Source organism: Apteryx mantelli, chromosome 8 (assembly GCF_036417845.1).
Source record: "Apteryx mantelli isolate bAptMan1 chromosome 8, bAptMan1.hap1, whole genome shotgun sequence".
NCBI lineage: Eukaryota > Metazoa > Chordata > Aves > Apterygiformes > Apterygidae > Apteryx > Apteryx mantelli.
Window position 1 is genome coordinate 20,071,261 of NC_089985.1, and position 17,243 is coordinate 20,088,503.

The 17,243-nt window shown below is 36.5% G+C and overlaps 1 protein-coding gene across 1 annotated transcript in view; it reads left to right on the forward strand.

Annotated features, from left to right (window-relative positions):
• The window catches only part of COL11A1 (collagen type XI alpha 1 chain), a 173,878-nt gene that overhangs the window by 153,752 nt on the left and 2,883 nt on the right, over positions 1-17,243 (forward strand). Inside the window, exons 55-66 of the mRNA XM_067300830.1 lie at positions 3,077-3,130; positions 3,633-3,740; positions 3,831-3,884; positions 9,398-9,451; positions 10,347-10,454; positions 11,058-11,111; positions 11,201-11,236; positions 11,354-11,407; positions 12,197-12,446; positions 14,728-14,840; positions 15,663-15,731; positions 16,409-16,642. Coding sequence (XP_067156931.1) covers positions 3,077-3,130; positions 3,633-3,740; positions 3,831-3,884; positions 9,398-9,451; positions 10,347-10,454; positions 11,058-11,111; positions 11,201-11,236; positions 11,354-11,407; positions 12,197-12,446; positions 14,728-14,840; positions 15,663-15,731; positions 16,409-16,642 — 1,188 coding nt within the window. The remainder of the gene's footprint in view (positions 1-3,076; positions 3,131-3,632; positions 3,741-3,830; positions 3,885-9,397; positions 9,452-10,346; positions 10,455-11,057; positions 11,112-11,200; positions 11,237-11,353; positions 11,408-12,196; positions 12,447-14,727; positions 14,841-15,662; positions 15,732-16,408; positions 16,643-17,243) is intronic.

Here is a 17,243-nt window from a genome sequence, read left to right on the forward strand (position 1 = left end):
TTTGCCTTAGAGTGTGTATATCACTCTAAAACTGTTAGAATTTAAAGAAAGTGCAAATTTAAAGAAAGAAGTGCAAGACTTAGCTATATTCTTGTTCTAAACTGGAGTGCATACTGCCTGATTCAATAAAAGAATAGATATCAATACTGCAGCACCAGCAGCCTCTAAAATTTGAAACTCAGAAGTTTGTTTGGTTAGTTCCCTTCAGTTACAATGCTGAATAATTAGGAAAAAAATGAAACATTTTTTGAAGGAGATTCTTTCCATTTTGGCTACAGCATCGTAGTGCCTCAGCAAGGTGCCCACAGCACTTGTAAATTACACTGATTTCCTGTCTTTCCTTGATTAAAAATACACAGAACATCTAATAATATAATGGCACACTATGTCCCTATCCTAATAAACTGATGAAATGTGGTAATGGTTTTCTTTGTTGAAAATCATGTTTTAAGTCAGATGACAGACAGCTGTAAACAACACTTTAAATTATTTTAAGGAAATCCTGCAACACAGAACAGACAAAAATGTCCAATATGTTCCTGTAACAAAAATTGAAGACAAGTTTATTTCTGCAGGATTTTTTTTTTTTTTTTTTTTGTCTTCTCAGTTCTGTGTAAAAGCTTAGAGGCAATAAATCCAAACTGAAGTGAAACAATCATAAAAATCACCATGGTAGCTGGGAGGAAAACCCAGCATTAATTTCAAGTTATTGTTATTGAGATCTTTTATGTCAGTTAAAATTTGCCAGACACTCCAACAACTCAAGTGTAGGAAGGTAAGATAAATATCAATTAGCAGTCTTTCGCTGTAGAAGCACCATCTGTGCCATGCCAGCAATCAGAGCCTGTTAGAAAAAGCTGTTCATTTAGCTGCTTTGCGCTTAGTACAGCATTGGCACTGTTTGATAATGAATGCGCCCCTTTTGTTTAGCAATCATGATTCATTGTATTTGTAATTTAGCGATCACAGTGTTTTTAGCTCTGCTAATTCATGTTGCAGCTGCACTCCTAGATTATGTAGAGACCATATTTCTCAAATACAAACTACCACACTCAACCCTTTTCAGTTTCTGAGGTAGGGCAGATTATAACCTATGTGGGAACTTGAGTGAAGGGAATTTGCAAGCAGTAAAGACAATGGGTACGTAGATTAATACATGTTAGGAAAAAGTACTGTTTCTAAAATGTTTCTGAGTGTTTTTATATACCTACTAATCATTTTTCTTGTTATCACTGCAAACTGTAATCCACTCAACCAGTTACAGGCTCAACAAAGGGGTATATGCATTAGAGCTTGCTACTGGGAACAGCAGTGATGCAAAACTGTTCTTGTTTTAAAGAGTTATTAATTGGACAGCGCTGCCCAGAGCTTTTTAGTTTCTCTGCATTTTTAGTATGTAAAGCTAAGTACCTTACCACTTACAGCTCTTAAAAATCCCAAAGAGAACAACATGTTGATACCCACAACAAATGGCCAGAGTCCACTGTGGGTAATTCAGTTCAGTTTGCATTATTTTTGATGGAAAAGCTTTACTACCTCTGTCAGCCAAAAGGTTCATACAACACTGCAGATGTTCAGTTCCACCCCAGAGAGAGCTTAATTTCAGAAGCAAATGAATGATCTTAATATATTTTTATCTAAATACTTATATCTTGAATGTAAATCTCCGGGAATTCAATTAAAACTGGTGGAGTTGCTCAAGGTATGTGCCAATAGTAGTGGACAGCCAAATGTATCAGGCTATAAAAAGTTTGGGCTAAATTCAGCTGTAATATAAAAAGTTGCTATTAGGTCAAATTGAGAGCTAAAGCCCTGAGCTCACAAAGCATACAGGTAGATGCTGGACTGAAAGAATAGTTCACACCTGTAGAATTAAGAATGTAGTTTAGTGCTTTACTTTTAGGGGCCGCATTTTTTTGTCTGTTGTTATAAGAGAAAGACAATAAGTAAATGTAAGTGGTTAATTTTTTCTTGCTGCTGGTCCTTAGAACATTTTTTGTCATTTCTGCATTACAAACTGCATATTGTATTAATGAACAGATGAGTCTTACAGAGCAAGTTTTATAGATTCAAAAAAATTGCCTTGTATTTGATCATGGTCATTTTTCTTTCCTTTTGCTTTAAGCTACTCATTGGTTGGCAAGAAATAGCTGGTTGTAATAAAGACATATCCCAGGCTAAAAATTAACCTTGTATGAAAACAGTTGGTCCTTTATCTTGAGTGCATCTTTTCTAAACTAAGTATATCTAGGAGAACCATTTCAGAACACTAAATTCTAGATACTGCTTCTGTTCATAATTGAAGCTATGAGTATTAATTCCCTGAGCTGAAAATCAACCCTTTATTTTTGGAGGAGAAAAATGTCTTTTTTTTTCCATTGAAACCTTAAGAAAATGAAAAAAGGGTGACAGCAGCAATACATAGCCACAGAGCTGCTGGATTACTGCAACTTCTGTTTGTGAACTTCACCTCAACCTTATCCCATCTCAGCATCCTCCTGCAGTACTGAGTCATGTCTTCTTAGTCAAACAGAGAGTTTGTAGAGCAGTAGCAGGAAACCTGCTGCCAGGAGCAAGATGCAGTTAGTGTCCTTGTTTCATTCCTTATAACCTTTAGTCATGTGATGTTTTTTTCCTTTCATACTTACTAGATAACAGTAAGGCATGTATCAACTTTTGGCTGTCCAAATGTAATTGAAAGGCGTACTAAGCCCATCCCCGACTTAGAGAATAAAGATATATATTCCATTCTGTGGCAGACCCTTTTGGAATCAGTGGATAAACTCGAGTGAACAGAAATAGGCCAATGCAAGGAAGTTTAAAACTAGGTATTAGGTGTTCATTATTTTTTTAGATATTCTAAAAGCCCAGAAAATTTTATAAAGGGAAAAAGAGTTGATATGACTGAATGAGATTTTTATCCTCTTAATAAACTGTCAGAAATAAATGTAGTTTTCTTTTGTTAGCATTTACTACTTATTAATACAGTGGAAATTTTTAAGAGCTTTCAGATTTCGTTCATTTTTGTAATATTTTAGCAAACTGAGATTATGAGCTGGCTCTCCATCTTTTACAGGGACCTCCTGGAGCCACTGGTGCTGAAGGCAGACAAGGTGAAAAAGGTGCAAAGGTAATTCATTTGGGAACTGTTTTTAGGAGCATGGAAATGTAAACTATATACAAATAAATAAGTTGTTTATCGTGCACTGAGAGTGTGAAACTCATCAAAGTAATCATAGATAAACTTTAAAATCCAAATTAATAGCCAGAATTAGTACAGAAGTCATGAAATTCATTTTCTCAGTGGTATGACACAGTAAGTCCGATTCATTTCTGTGGACAAGGGAGGAAGCAGTATAAAGAGATCTTACCTCAGCAGTGTTTGTGGCAGTACATGGTGGCCTCTCACCAGCACAGACACAACTTATCTCACCACTGCAGAAAAGCAGGGTGAGCATGGTTTGCTGGCACCACATAATTTTGGTCAGAAAACAGTCCTGTGGAGAACCCTGTTGTGGACTAGCTTTTGAAAAACAGAGTGAGGAAACTCTTTGTGCTCTGTGGCTTGTATATCCCTACAGTGCCCAGCTGAATCAGCTCCCTCCTCTCTGACCTGTTTACATTCTTTCTAGGGTGAACCTGGTGCAGAAGGTGCTCCTGGAAAAACAGGTCCAGTTGGTCCTCAGGGACCTGCAGGAAAACCTGGCCCAGAGGGTCTCCGAGGCATTCCTGGCCCTGTGGTGAGTAAATTGAGTATATAATAATAATTTAAATGTTGTATTTCTTGTATATCGTCTAGTAAAGCAAACTTAATCATATGTTTGCTCTAGGGAGAACAAGGTCTACCTGGAGCACCAGGTCAGGATGGCCCTCCTGGACCTCTGGTGAGTACCCTTCTTTCCAGTGCCAAAGGACAAAAAACACCCTTTAAAATATACCATTAACATCTCTGTGAATGATATAGGAAAACAAATCTACAAGTCAGTTCTTAGCACAAAGTCACTATTCTTCTGTGCTGTTAGAATCTGATATGCAAGACTTCCTTCATTCCACTGCTTTACTTCCACAGGCAGCTGTGCTGAATGCTGCTGACTTATAGTAGGTAAAATGTGGAATAAGGCAGTGGAAAACCAAGTCCTTGAAATCCCTTGAGCAGAATTAAAAATAAAATGAATGAAGCTTACTATCAAAAAATCTATTTCTGTCCCCACATCAGCAAAGCTTAATACATTAAATCATTTTGTTTCCATAGCAGCGGTAAATTTTGTACATCCATTGATGTTAATGACTGCCATATAGAAGAACCTTATTCCTAGGGTAAAAGTTTAGACCGTATCTATCTATCCCTTAGAGAAAAGAAAAAAATCAGATTAGAAGTAGGCCCAGAAAGGAAGTTATACCTAAGAAGAAAACATGCTAGTTTTATAAAAATGAAGGGCAGCATCATGTCTGCTGTTCATCATGTCAGTCCCAGGAAATATAATTCATGTTCAAAGTGTTTAAAAGGGCCCGAATGAGCCAAGCTTCCAGTTCCTAGGGCATCAGCAAGAGCTGGATACCACAGTTCTGTGGGACTTTTAGAATCTCAGTCCTAACTGATGTCTAAAAAAGACAACAGGCCATAATATCAACTTCAGTTACCAATCCTCCTTTGTTTACAACCAGGCAAGCTGAACAGCACTACACGTGTCATTGTCCATTCTCTTTTTCTTTTTGCTCTCAAGCTGTTATATTAACATTCTTTACATTAACATCCTTCTGTAATGTAGCAAAAGTCACTGGGTGCTGTGACTATGAGACTAATAAAATATTTGTCACTGCTAATATGTAAGTGCTAGAGATCGAGTAGGAAGCTATCAAGTAAAATAATTACCATCTGCATTAACTGCTGCTATATTAAAAAAAATTAATGCAGGTCCAATTTTAAGTGCCTTGTTGGATAAAATCTATGCACAGTTGCCATCTGCAATCATCTTTTATGAGGAATTGTTCTGCCACAAGTGTTACACTCTCAAGGTATCTTACAGTTTGCAAGCAATGTTATCCCAAGCTAAGTAAAAACTACTTGTTATTATTTTGTCTGGAAGATTAACTATGCCCACATGAACAATCAGGTTACCTTAGGAAACTAAGGCAATAAGGGGCTATCCTGTACTTCAGAAGTGATGTGATTCTTAATGTGGACAAGGAAGGTTGTGAGTGTAAAGTGTGAAAGGAATCCTCTCTTCCCTTTCCTGTATAGACTTAGAGGATACAGAATAAGGTCCTTAGGTAGCCTTAACGCTCAAGTAATTTTTGCACTTCAGCTATACACCTGAATCCCAAAACCTCTCCAAAGAGGCTTGCTACCATTCCAGTAAGAAGCCAGGCTCTGAACATCAGCTATAAGATTTCCAGATTAGGCTTTTCCAGTACATAAAAATGAAAGTGGAAAAAATGGGGAATTTTTATGCCCCACACACTGGAAATATTTTTCCAGTGAACTGTGATCTGGCACACAGGTTTATCTAACATCTGCTGATGTGTATATAAAGGTGGTATTACAATAGTATCTATACATAATCTCGTAGTTCTCTGGCCCTTAGGTAACAATAATGAGCAGATAATGTGCTGAGGAAACATTATACTATAGCTCTTAGTTGCCCTTCATTTTAACATTCTGATTTTGTCTAAAGTCTCATGGGCAACAGGTTATTTCTAAGACAGTGGTTGGGAAACAATGAATGAGAAAATGCAAGAAATAGAAATAGTGTTAAGCCCATTACAAAAAACTCTTCTCTCCAAAGAGTTTATGATTTCAGTAACCAAGGCAAAAGGTGGCACTACCACCACAATGGTTTAAGTCATGTGCCCAAATTTACTAATAAAATGCATGGTGGGCGAATCAGGGACCTGAAACCTAATCTCCTGAGTTACAATACTGAGCTGACGTATAAAAGTCAATCAACAATTATTTAGAAATAATAATCATCCCTTCCCCACATATCAGTTACTAGAAGCCTCCAAATACATTATCAAAAGATCCCTTCCAAAATTTGAGAACTTAAACATTTAAATCAAACCTAAAGCTGAGTGTATTAATGAATTACATACTCCCAAGCGCAGAGGCTGCTTGTTGACTAGTCAACTCAACTGGAACGTTTTTAGATGCATTACAGCAACTTAAACTTTATTTTTGATTTTAAGTAAGCAAAGTTTATACGTAAAAGTGGCTGAGGTTAGGCTTCCCTCCTTCCCTTTCCTCCCCACCTGTAGACTGCTATCAGGAAAGGAATATGAAAGCAGATTTGCAGTGGAGCACAACACACTGCAAGTGAAAATGCGTGATTCTGTATTCCTGAAACTTCTGTATTCCAGTTAAATTTTCACTTTTTATTCATGAATTATGTATTTGCCTAGGCTTTTGCATCTAATGATATCCCGAAGCAGAGATGGAAAGGATATGCACTGAATAATATTTTGTACATGAAGTGTTATGGCACTTTTGAATCTGTGCCAAGTTGAAAAGGTCACTTATTACTGCTATCCATATCATAACTTCACAGATGTCCACTGCCAGCAGGAGACTAGTAGTGATGAGATACTGACTTAGTCTAGCAGCTCTACTCCTAACGCTTACATGTTCAGTGTGAGATTAATGGCCTCTGAGAGCTGAATGCCTTTTCTGTGCTTGCATATGCACTGATAGTCTGAATTTTTCACCTCATTCTGTACAAATTACAGAAAACTGACACTGGCATTTTAATGAACCTCAGAAGGTTCTTATATCACCCCAAAATTCTTCCAAAATTATATTTCAGGATTAAAATTTAAAAAAAAAAGGAGCTGAAGAAAAAAAAAAGCCTGAATTTTTAAAAGCTTCATATAAGTTCTTCTTTTTCTGTGCCATCTCTCCAGCTATACTTTTGACTACTGGAAGAATAGTCTTTAATGGATTGACCTTATGACCCCAATAAAGATAATAAAAGCACTGTCAAGGAAGAGAAGTTTGTTTCAAGTTCTTCCATTTTATAAGAGCAAGATTATTCAGTGGTTGTTGAAAGCTGCTATTTGCAAGAGCTTTACACTGCAGAAGAGCATAAGGCAGTTTCTATTTCATTTGGTCATATCCAACCAACCTTTGCCATGTCAGGCTCAGTTCAATCCCATGATAGTTAGGACCAAAGTACTTTATCCATTGTGCAGCCTTCAAACTAATGAACAGTCAGGTTTGGCCTATTGAAACAGACTCATGAAAATTACAGAGGGTATCTGATACACAGAGCAGAAGACAGGACGCTAGGAGTTTTTCAGACAGTGTGAAAGGTCATTTTAGAACGACCTATCTTGTTATCTTGGGAGGGTATCCAGACAGCACTAATTCAAATAATGATGAATTTACTTACTAATGAGACTGTGGCCATTAAAACCTCTTTTAGTCTTATGTCATCAGTGCTATGGGTTGTGTTTAAGTAACCCTCTTCTAGGTAGTTTCCAAACTCCCATGGGTTTGACTTATTTTCTAAAGTGGGTAATAGTTGAAACAAAGCAGGGCATATAGTTTTTTCTTACAAGCATTCCACCATAGAGAGAGGTTTCAGAACATTGAATGATATTAGATTTTGCAGTGTCACAGAAGAAAGCATCAAATATGGTCCTAGATTGGACTGCTATTAGAGACAGGAAAATATTAAGGCCCTTTAAGCAAGTCAAGGCTAAGACTTCTGAAGTACTGATTACAACTCTGAACATCATATTCAGAAAGATGAATTCAAACTACGTGTCAGTCAGAAATTCTAAACTTTTGAAAGCCTACCACAATATATTGTTCTGTGAGCATTTTGCTCACTTTCATCCTCATAGGACACTCCTGCAAGTGCACTCCATAGTGCTCTGTCTACTTGCATGATTGGGGAAATACCTGAACCCTGCTTTGGCATATCTGTGGAAGAGTTTACAGTCTATAAAATATTAGCAGTGGTTAGTTTAAGAGTGTTGCTAATTTAATTGCACATTTACCTTCTCATTGCCACTTAAAGCCCCTAACCCTGTAAATCTGAGATGAATAAAACCATTGATGTCTACTGGATTACAAACATGCATAATGACTATTCACAAAACTAAATGCCACAGAGCAGGTCTTATATTTTCCCATGGTTTCCTGCAGATTGTGAATTACAGCTGAATAACATTGCACTTCACATTTTTATTCTGCCTTTCTTGTTTGCCATTAATCAGCCTGTCAAGAGCTGACAGAAGCAGCATTAGTATTATTTAGGGACCAACTGTAGACAAAACTTAGAATAAAGAGCATATCTTACCCTATTTTATAAAGTAACATATGTATTTACTGTGCTGCACAAAAGATGGCTTGTAATTACAAATTACAAATTGTAAACTATCCTATGATGTAGCCCATGTAAGTGCCTAAAAAAGGTATCAGTTTAACAACACCTGTGTAAGGTATGGGTATCATCCCTATTTAACAGTTGAGGAGTGAAGATCCAGAGAGACAAAGTAACAGTTCCTAAAAGAATTTAGGATTGCCCAGAGAAGCGTTGCATAACCTAAGTAATTTGTCTAATATCTGATCTCATTTTCAAAAGTGATGTAGGATCATAGACTTGTATGTGTAAGTGGACCTAACACACCTCGATCACATTAAGTAACCTTGCAATTTTGAGTAGAAAAGAGCTGAGTATTTTAGAAAACTTGGATTTAAATGCATTATTAATCATCATACTGGAATATCAGGTGGCAAATCATGGAAACCATAATCCCAGGATAGTGTCTTGAGTAGTGAACCAACATATGAAGTAGTTCTCCAACAAAAAAACAATATTGAGAAGCAGTTATGATAAGCAACTCATTTAAATTCTGCAAAAATCTTACTGAGCTTTAGTAAACTGGAAGAAAACAAATTAAGAGAATATTTTCCATCATTTGATGAAAGAATGGGCTAAAATAAGCAATTTAAGAATATTCATGCTACTGTCTTATAACTGGATAGGTACAATAATAACGGTGGAAGAATAATTGAAAGCATGCAATGTAACCACAAGGAAAGTTAAGCTAATCAACAAAAATTAATTTATTTGTTTATATATCACATGCTTCATTGGATGCTTTCAGTGCTATTTAAGAATTTTAATTGACCCTCTTCATAGATTTCTAATCATAAAGCCCTTTATAGTTTTCTAATTATAAAGTAATTTAAATGCTACAGTAGCAGCATTATGCCTTTTTAAACACACATGTCAGTGTTATCTTGGGTCCTACCTCACATGCCATCAGTCAGAACTATCAGCCACTGAATGACTCTGTACTTTAACTTACATTGCCTTTAATATTTCAGGAAAACATCATTTGTGCAATACATTAAAACTTATTTTAACATTGTTTCCCTTTATTTATTTAGGGTCCACCTGGCTTGCCTGGCTTGAAAGGAGATCCAGGTTCCAAAGGAGAGAAGGTATGTGAGAACATCTCCCTTTTGATTTGTTGTTTGTGCCTGTGTAATTTTGACCCACTCCAAAAGTCTGTATAAAATCACCAGTAAGAAGCACTGTCGTTTTCATATCAGAAAGCAATACAACTTATGGTAGCTATCAATCAGCTCCCCACAGCCTTAATATTAACTGTGAAGTTTTAAGCCACATCTTATATCCTAGAGGCAGGCAGAAAGAAAAGGATTATTGCCTGTGTAGTAATCTATTGACCATGTAAGTGATTTTTATTGCAATGAAGACCCCAAAGACATTGATGTAAAGAGAGCCTTTTGTTTTACAAAAACAAAATTAGAGATTTTTATTTTTAAACAACAAATCAGCTACAATACTTTCTTTTGCAGTAATGGGTTGAAAGATCTGAGATAGGATATTCTAATGGAGTCCCCAAAATATATTGACTGTTTGGGTATCAGAGAAGAACTGTAAAGAGAAAGGGTAGGAATACGATTATATCTTGTGAATTACAGTTTTTGTTTATATGCTTGGATAAGCTGTTTAAACAGCTATATACTTGTGGAAACAAATGTGCAACTCTATAATATCCTTATAGTATCTCATTTTGAAAGCTGGTATGAAATCCATACCTATGTGTATTGTTATTTCTCTATCGGTTTCAATAAGAACTGATTATGTTGCACTTAGATCTCTTTCACTGAATAAGCAGTCACAGCTTGCAAGTAATCTCTGCGTCCAAAAACTACCTAACAACAAATGAATATCCTTTCGGAATAATCTGTTTTCAGGTTAATTGATGGACTAGCAATAGTGATGACTTTTGAAAGCCCTAATTTGTGTGTTTGCATAGCACATCTACTTAATATATATTGAGCTTTAAGTTTATTTTCTTCTGTTGTCTAGGGACATCCTGGTTTGATTGGGCTGATTGGACCTCCAGGAGAACAGGGTGAAAAGGGTGACAGGGGTCTCCCTGGCCCACAGGGATCTCCTGGAGCCAAGGGTGATGCAGTGAGTAAAACATACTTCTGTTCATAATTCAAATTCTGTACAAGCAAAGAGTGTGTATTCCAGTCTTCTTGTGAGAGACATATAAAGTTACTATGAACAATAACAGCCAATCTCCTGCTAGAGGTCAGAACTTTCCTAGGCATTGTACAAACATAGTTGAAGTTAAACAGCTTAAAACCAGATCACAGAGTGTTTCAGAAGATGAAGGAAAGCACGTACACATAAGTTAGGGACAAGGTAAAATTAATAGCACCAATCTATTCACATGTATTAATTGTACTAACCCAGGTAGCTTCTTTTCTCCTACTTATTAAGTCACGTTTTTAGACTCTGTGTAAAAAGTGAGGCTTCTGAACAGATCTGAAGGGCACAGGGTCATGACTGTAAATGCTGGAGAGTGAGAACAACTACATGCAACTCGAACTGTCAGATAATATTTTAAATTTAAAGACTATTTACGGCCTTCCCCATTGAAGAGCCTAAGTCAAAACTTACAGAGTTGGACACTTAGTAGGACTACCTTTTCATTAGATACACATTTTTTATCCAGTCCTAGTGATGCAGTATGCAGAATACTTTAGTTCTGTGCTTATTCTTTCTTAGGGAATTTCCGGTCCTGCTGGTCCACTCGGACCCCCTGGTCCTCCTGGTTTACCTGTAAGTAATTTCATCTCATCATCCTGCTCAAAACACTCCTATCTTGTATGCAGTATGCACCAACTATACATATATGTTCTTGCCCTTAGGGTCCCCAAGGTCCAAAAGGTTCCAAAGGATCCAGTGTGAGTAATTCTCCTCCATATTTTTGTTATTTTACTTTACTTTTGTGAGTCTTATTTTTTAACAGTGTTATTTACATTTTACGTAGTCAACACTGCATTTCTTTCATTGCTTTATAGGGCCCTGCTGGTCAAAAGGGTGACAGTGGTTTACCTGGTCCACCCGGTCCTCCAGTAAGTAATAACTTGACAAAGCATGAACATTGTACTGACAGAATGATCCTGTTATCACAGGGGTTGCAAACAGCATTTGTGAACTTGCACATAAGGAAAAAAATTGTAATTGTTTGACATTTCATTTGTCAGAAAACATGTATCCACCAGACATAGAAATACATTGTCTGCTCTGAAAAATCCATTAGAAATAAAAAATGAAATAAAAACTTGCAATAATGATTTAATGTGTCACACTGAAGCACTGCAAATGGAATGATTTTGGTTTCTGACTGTGAATACTCTTCTGTTTCTACTATTTCTTTTTCATATTACAACAATCTAAAATGAAAACAGTCAAAATCTGAATGAAGTGTTTCAATTTCTTGAAATGAAATATTGCTTTATAGATCCCAAGTGGAATTTTAAAGTTTTATATAGGAAACATCCACAGTTTTTATTTGTTATAGGCTACCCCTCTGCTTTGGAGAACTGCCAGGGATAAAAAGGCAATTGCAATTCAGTACTGCACACTTAGGTGAGGGCAGCACACTCTTCCCCAAATGGCAATGCAGTGAGAAGAGTTTAGAGCAGAGCATTAGTTCAGCCTCCCACACAATCTGTTCTTCTGCAACTAAATCAAAGCAAGTCTGCATAAATCAGAAGAAAGTAAGTGAAATAAAGAAATAAAGATCTTGAAGAAAGCCTATTCAAAGTACCTCCAAGCCAGGTTCTCTGTTCTTCCTGCATGCAATTATGCAGCTGGAAAACAAACAGAAAAGGTAACTAGATATGCTGTTTTCCACTCAGGGTCCTCCAGGTGAGGTAATCCAGCCACTGCCAATCCAGTCACCCAAAAAGACAAGAAGATCTCCTGATTACATGTTATCCGACGTTGGTGATAATATTCTGGATTATTCTGATGGCATGGAGGAGATCTTCGGTTCACTGAATTCATTGAAGCAAGACATTGAGCATATGAAGTATCCAATGGGCACGCAGAACAACCCAGCCCGAACTTGCAAAGATCTGCAACTCTGCCACCCAGACTTCCCAGATGGTATGTTAATATTGCATGACAAAGGCAAACAAGGCTGAGGTTATGATCTGCTAAGATACACTGGCAGAGTCAACAGTTATTGGTAGATGTTTAATACAGTTGCTCAGTAAATACAGTCTCATTAAATCTAGTCTTGCAGGTATAAAAATGTGCTATTTATAAAATGTGAGTATAGAGATTCTCTGTTGGTAAAGCTAAAATTCTTTAAATAAGTAACCTGCTATGGTTTTAGATTTAAAACTTTTAAAATTGCTAAGAAAACAACAGTGATTGTTTAGAAAGGTGAGCCTTGCATTTCCAGAACTACCCAAACAGGAAGAGGATGAAAGATTGATGCCATTTAGATCAAAGGAAGTATAATCACAAATGTCAACATGCTGGGATAGCTTATAGCTATTTTAAATCTAAAGAAAAATGATATTTTAGTATTTGTATATTTTAGCGTAGTATAAAAAAATTAGCATTGGTATTATATAAGGCTTACTATTAAAAATATTCATTATTATTTTACACTTAGAAACCATAATTTGGTCTAGTGAATGATCACTATTCTGTAAAGTTCAGAAGCTAGCCATGCAAGTTTCTCTGATACTGTTTAATGCTAGTAAGTACTAGCTTAATAAAATGCAGAACAGTATGAACTAGACACTATGTTCTGAAGAAGTATCTTCATTTAATTATTCTTTGTTGTTTATTTCTTTTTTCTAACTAAGTTTACCCCTCTGGAAAGCTTTAAATGAAAGCCAGCCTTCACAGAGTTCTCATGCTTTCATATTTTTTTCAATTGCAGTGAATATTTTCCCTAGTTCAAAGCAATATTTTTCTGTTTTTAAATGGGAGGAAAAATAGATGTTGACAGTTTAATAATACTTTATTGCTTTCATTCAAGATAGATAAAAACAGATGGTTGCCTTGAGGAGTAGTTAGATAGTGTATGTGCTATATGAAAAGCACATATTTTAGAATTCGGTACCTCTATAATAATGAATGCTTCCTATAGAACATTTGACTTCTTCATTTACCAGTATTTGCTTTTTTTTTTGGAGCTTTCTTCATATCAAAGTGAACTTAATTTGGTTAAAATAAAAGTAAATGCATTCATTAAAATAGAAAATTCTCAAGGGGAACAACTTATAGGTAGGAAAGCCTGTTTTCAGTAAATACAGCCTAGATCAATAGAATTTTATAATACCATAAATGCTTCATCTAAGCCTTGTATTCAGAAGACAGAACTGGTGGAAGGTTTTATAATGCCTCTTCAAAACTTAACACTATTTACTTGAAACTTGATGAGAACAGTAGTGTCAGAACATCATTTGGTGTCCGCTCTGAAACTAGCAGAGGGTAAGGACCCACATCACAGAAATCATCATTGTACTTAGAACAGTGGATTCCAGAATGCATTGATTTTAATGGACCTTGGATTGACTGCAGCTCTCTTTCATCCCAAGCCTTAATTCACCCCAGCATTTTAGAGCCTGAATTCTCAAACGTGTCAATCCCATCTCTGGTAGGACTGGTGAAACTGAGAAGCATATTCAAGTTTAACTGTCTTTCCCACTGTGTCACCTAACCAAGAATTACTTAAGGTGTTTTTATCATCTAAAACAGCCTGGAGTTTCTCCAGTGTTGCAGCTTCACAAACCAGTAGTAAAAAAAATCTGCGCTTGAGGTACTGTATATGTCTCTCAAGGGAAGCTTTAGGCGCTTGTGACAGCTATGATCTCACCACACGCTGTGCCACAGTCTTTCCATGTGGTTATATATGAAAAGGACCCTAGGTTTATCTCTCTGCACTAGGCCATGGCTTGCTTCTGCCTAAGGCTGTCTCTGCTGTGTTTCTGAATGCTATCACCACAGTTACAAATTATCCTTCTAGCTAAAATATCTAAATGGCTGAATTGTTGAGACCTGCAATGTACGTTTCACACATAATATCCTTCCTCCTCTAGGCTGAGGTCTCTGCAGCATAGTTCAGCCCCTGTGATGCTACACTGCAGTTCCTCCAAAACCTTAACAATATTCTGCAACATAGTCATGGTTTGAAATAAAATCAGACAAAAATAAACGTCATGAATTAAAAATAGACTTTGATCCTGGTCTTATCTTTCATAAACAACAACAACAACAAAAAATACAAGGCAGAAAAAAATGTTTTTTTCCTAGTCATTAAAATAACTCTCTGCTTCAAACTTTGGAGGAACAATAGGTAGCAGTAAAACCTGGATCTTCCAAATACCATTTCCATTATCTTAAGCAGATCTTTTCTCATTTGTTTTAGGGGAATATTGGATTGATCCTAACCAGGGCTGTTCTGGAGACTCCTTCAAAGTGTACTGCAATTTCACAGCAGGTGGGGAAACTTGCATCTACCCAGATAAGAAATCTGAAGGAGTAAGTACCAGTCTATGTATTCCATTGCCTGTTGACTATGCTGTTGCAATGTTGAACTAAACAGGATAATTAAACTGTCACATTTTCATTTATCTGTCTCTCTTGCAAGCTAATTATTACATTTAAATTTGCATAAATCTGAATGAAGCAGTAAAATGGTACACGGAGTCAACAAATAGCATTTTTACTCTTTTTTTTGATCAGCTTTTTACGCACCTGCTTGCTAACCTTTCACTGCATTTCAGGATGCAACACAGCTGTGCAGCCAGGTTTTAGAGTGCAAGATTTGGCAACTGACACCAAAAAGCTAAACTCTTACAATGTTTTCCTTGTGGTTTCACTTATACCTATTCATTTATACCTATGCAAAGTAGATGTAAAACACTACATATTAACAGTGTTCTCACTCATTGCTATAAATTACCTCTGAGGGGCATATGGTGCAGAGGAAGGCTTTCTAAAAGCTTGTCTAAGCAAGAGATCTATCAGTGTCAACACCAGTGAAAACTCTAATTTAGACACTCTTCACAGGAACAATTTATACCAGCAACTTACCTGAACCTTAAGAGATGACAACAGCATCTCCCTTAAATAGAATTATCTGTCTTTATACACTATCATCTCTGATTACATTTAAAGTCACTAATCTGAAGGCATTCTATCCAAGAAAAATATCCTATTCTAGACCTTTAAAGAGGCTGAAATCTCAGAAAGAAGAATCATTGTTTACTCTCTGATGTGAAATTTGTCCCAGGTAATTTAAAACTTTCATAGCTGTTACATGCTTTAAATATTTACAGACTCTGGTGTTTTACCACACAGGTTAGAATTTCCTCATGGCCAAAGGAGAACCCAGGATCTTGGTTTAGTGAATTTAAGAGAGGCAAACTGGTAAGCGCAACATGCAGTAATTCACAACTCAAGCTCATGTTATCAGTGATCAGGATTGGAATTTTAATCAGATGATAAAAAAATAAAGACTCCTCAGCCCCAGCCCTTTTGCCCTAAATATGAGAGCAGCTACATGGCCTCTTGTCCACTGGACAGCAGGAGCCTGCTCTGTATTGTCCCATTATATTGCAAATGCACAACGGTGCCTATGGTCATCTGCACAACTGATGGTGAGGATCTGGCTTCTGGCAGACCACACATCACTGCTGAACCTTAGTAAAGCAGCTGGAGCACAGATCCCCTGCCCCATTCTGGGTAACTGGAGATACACTGAGTATGCAAAAATGAGACTGCAGGCTGGCATAACATTATAATTAACCAAAACCAAATTCTCAAAGATTTTGCTGTTTTACACTATATGGTGGGGTTAATTCTCTGTCTTTTCCATTAGAATGAAGCTAAAATTAATAGTTCTTCATCATAAATGTATTGCTACCACATGAAAATCTGTTTACTGAGTCATAGCTTTATTGAACTTTAAAATCCAATAAAATGGTATGCATTGGTTGATTTTATATGAAGGCCTGTTATGTGGTTCTTTTATCAACAATAATTTTCTAATTTTCATTTTAGCAAGGAAACAGCTAAATTTTCATGTGACTTCTTATATTTTCCAGCTTTCTTATTTGGATGTTGAAGGCAATTCCATTAATATGGTCCAAATGACATTCCTGAAACTACTGAGTGCCTCTGCCAGACAAAATTTCACTTACAACTGTCATCAGTCAGTAGCTTGGCATGATGCATCATCTGACAGCTATGACAAAGCACTGAGATTCTTAGGATCAAATGATGAAGAGATGTCTTATGACAACAATCCTTACATCAAAGCTCTTCACGATGGCTGTGCAGTAAGTAGAAGTTCAGAATATTCTTTACTAAACTAACCTGTCAATTAAAGTACAAATCAAACCAATTCATTCTTTTCCCAGCTTTCTTCTGAGAAAAGCTTTTTAAAGACTTCATTTTCAATACGCTGCCTTTTGGTAGATTTTAACTACATTAGATAGTCTACTACTTAATTTTCATATATGTATCTAAAATATTTACCATAAGCCAAGTAACAGAAATGGAACTATCCTAGCATGGATACAGGCTGTCAGCACCAACGTGCTGAAACTAGTTTTCTTCTTAGTATGCGCAGTATAAGAGAAGAACAAAAGCAAACAAGCAACAGCAGAAGAGGCAGCCCTTCAGCAGGATATATTTATACTCAAAATTAAGGCATGCACAGACAGATTATTTAGTGAATGCAGTAAAAACATGTATTAACTAAGGCACATATATATGCCAAATGTGGTGAATTAATTACGTAGTTTGATATGTGACACTGTATTTCCTTTTCTCAGTTTTGGTAACCAAAGCCAGCTGAAGTCCGTGGATTGTACTTTTCATACTTCTCTCTCAGCCCTGCTAAAGTCACGGCCCAAACATGTAACAGCTCTCTGACCG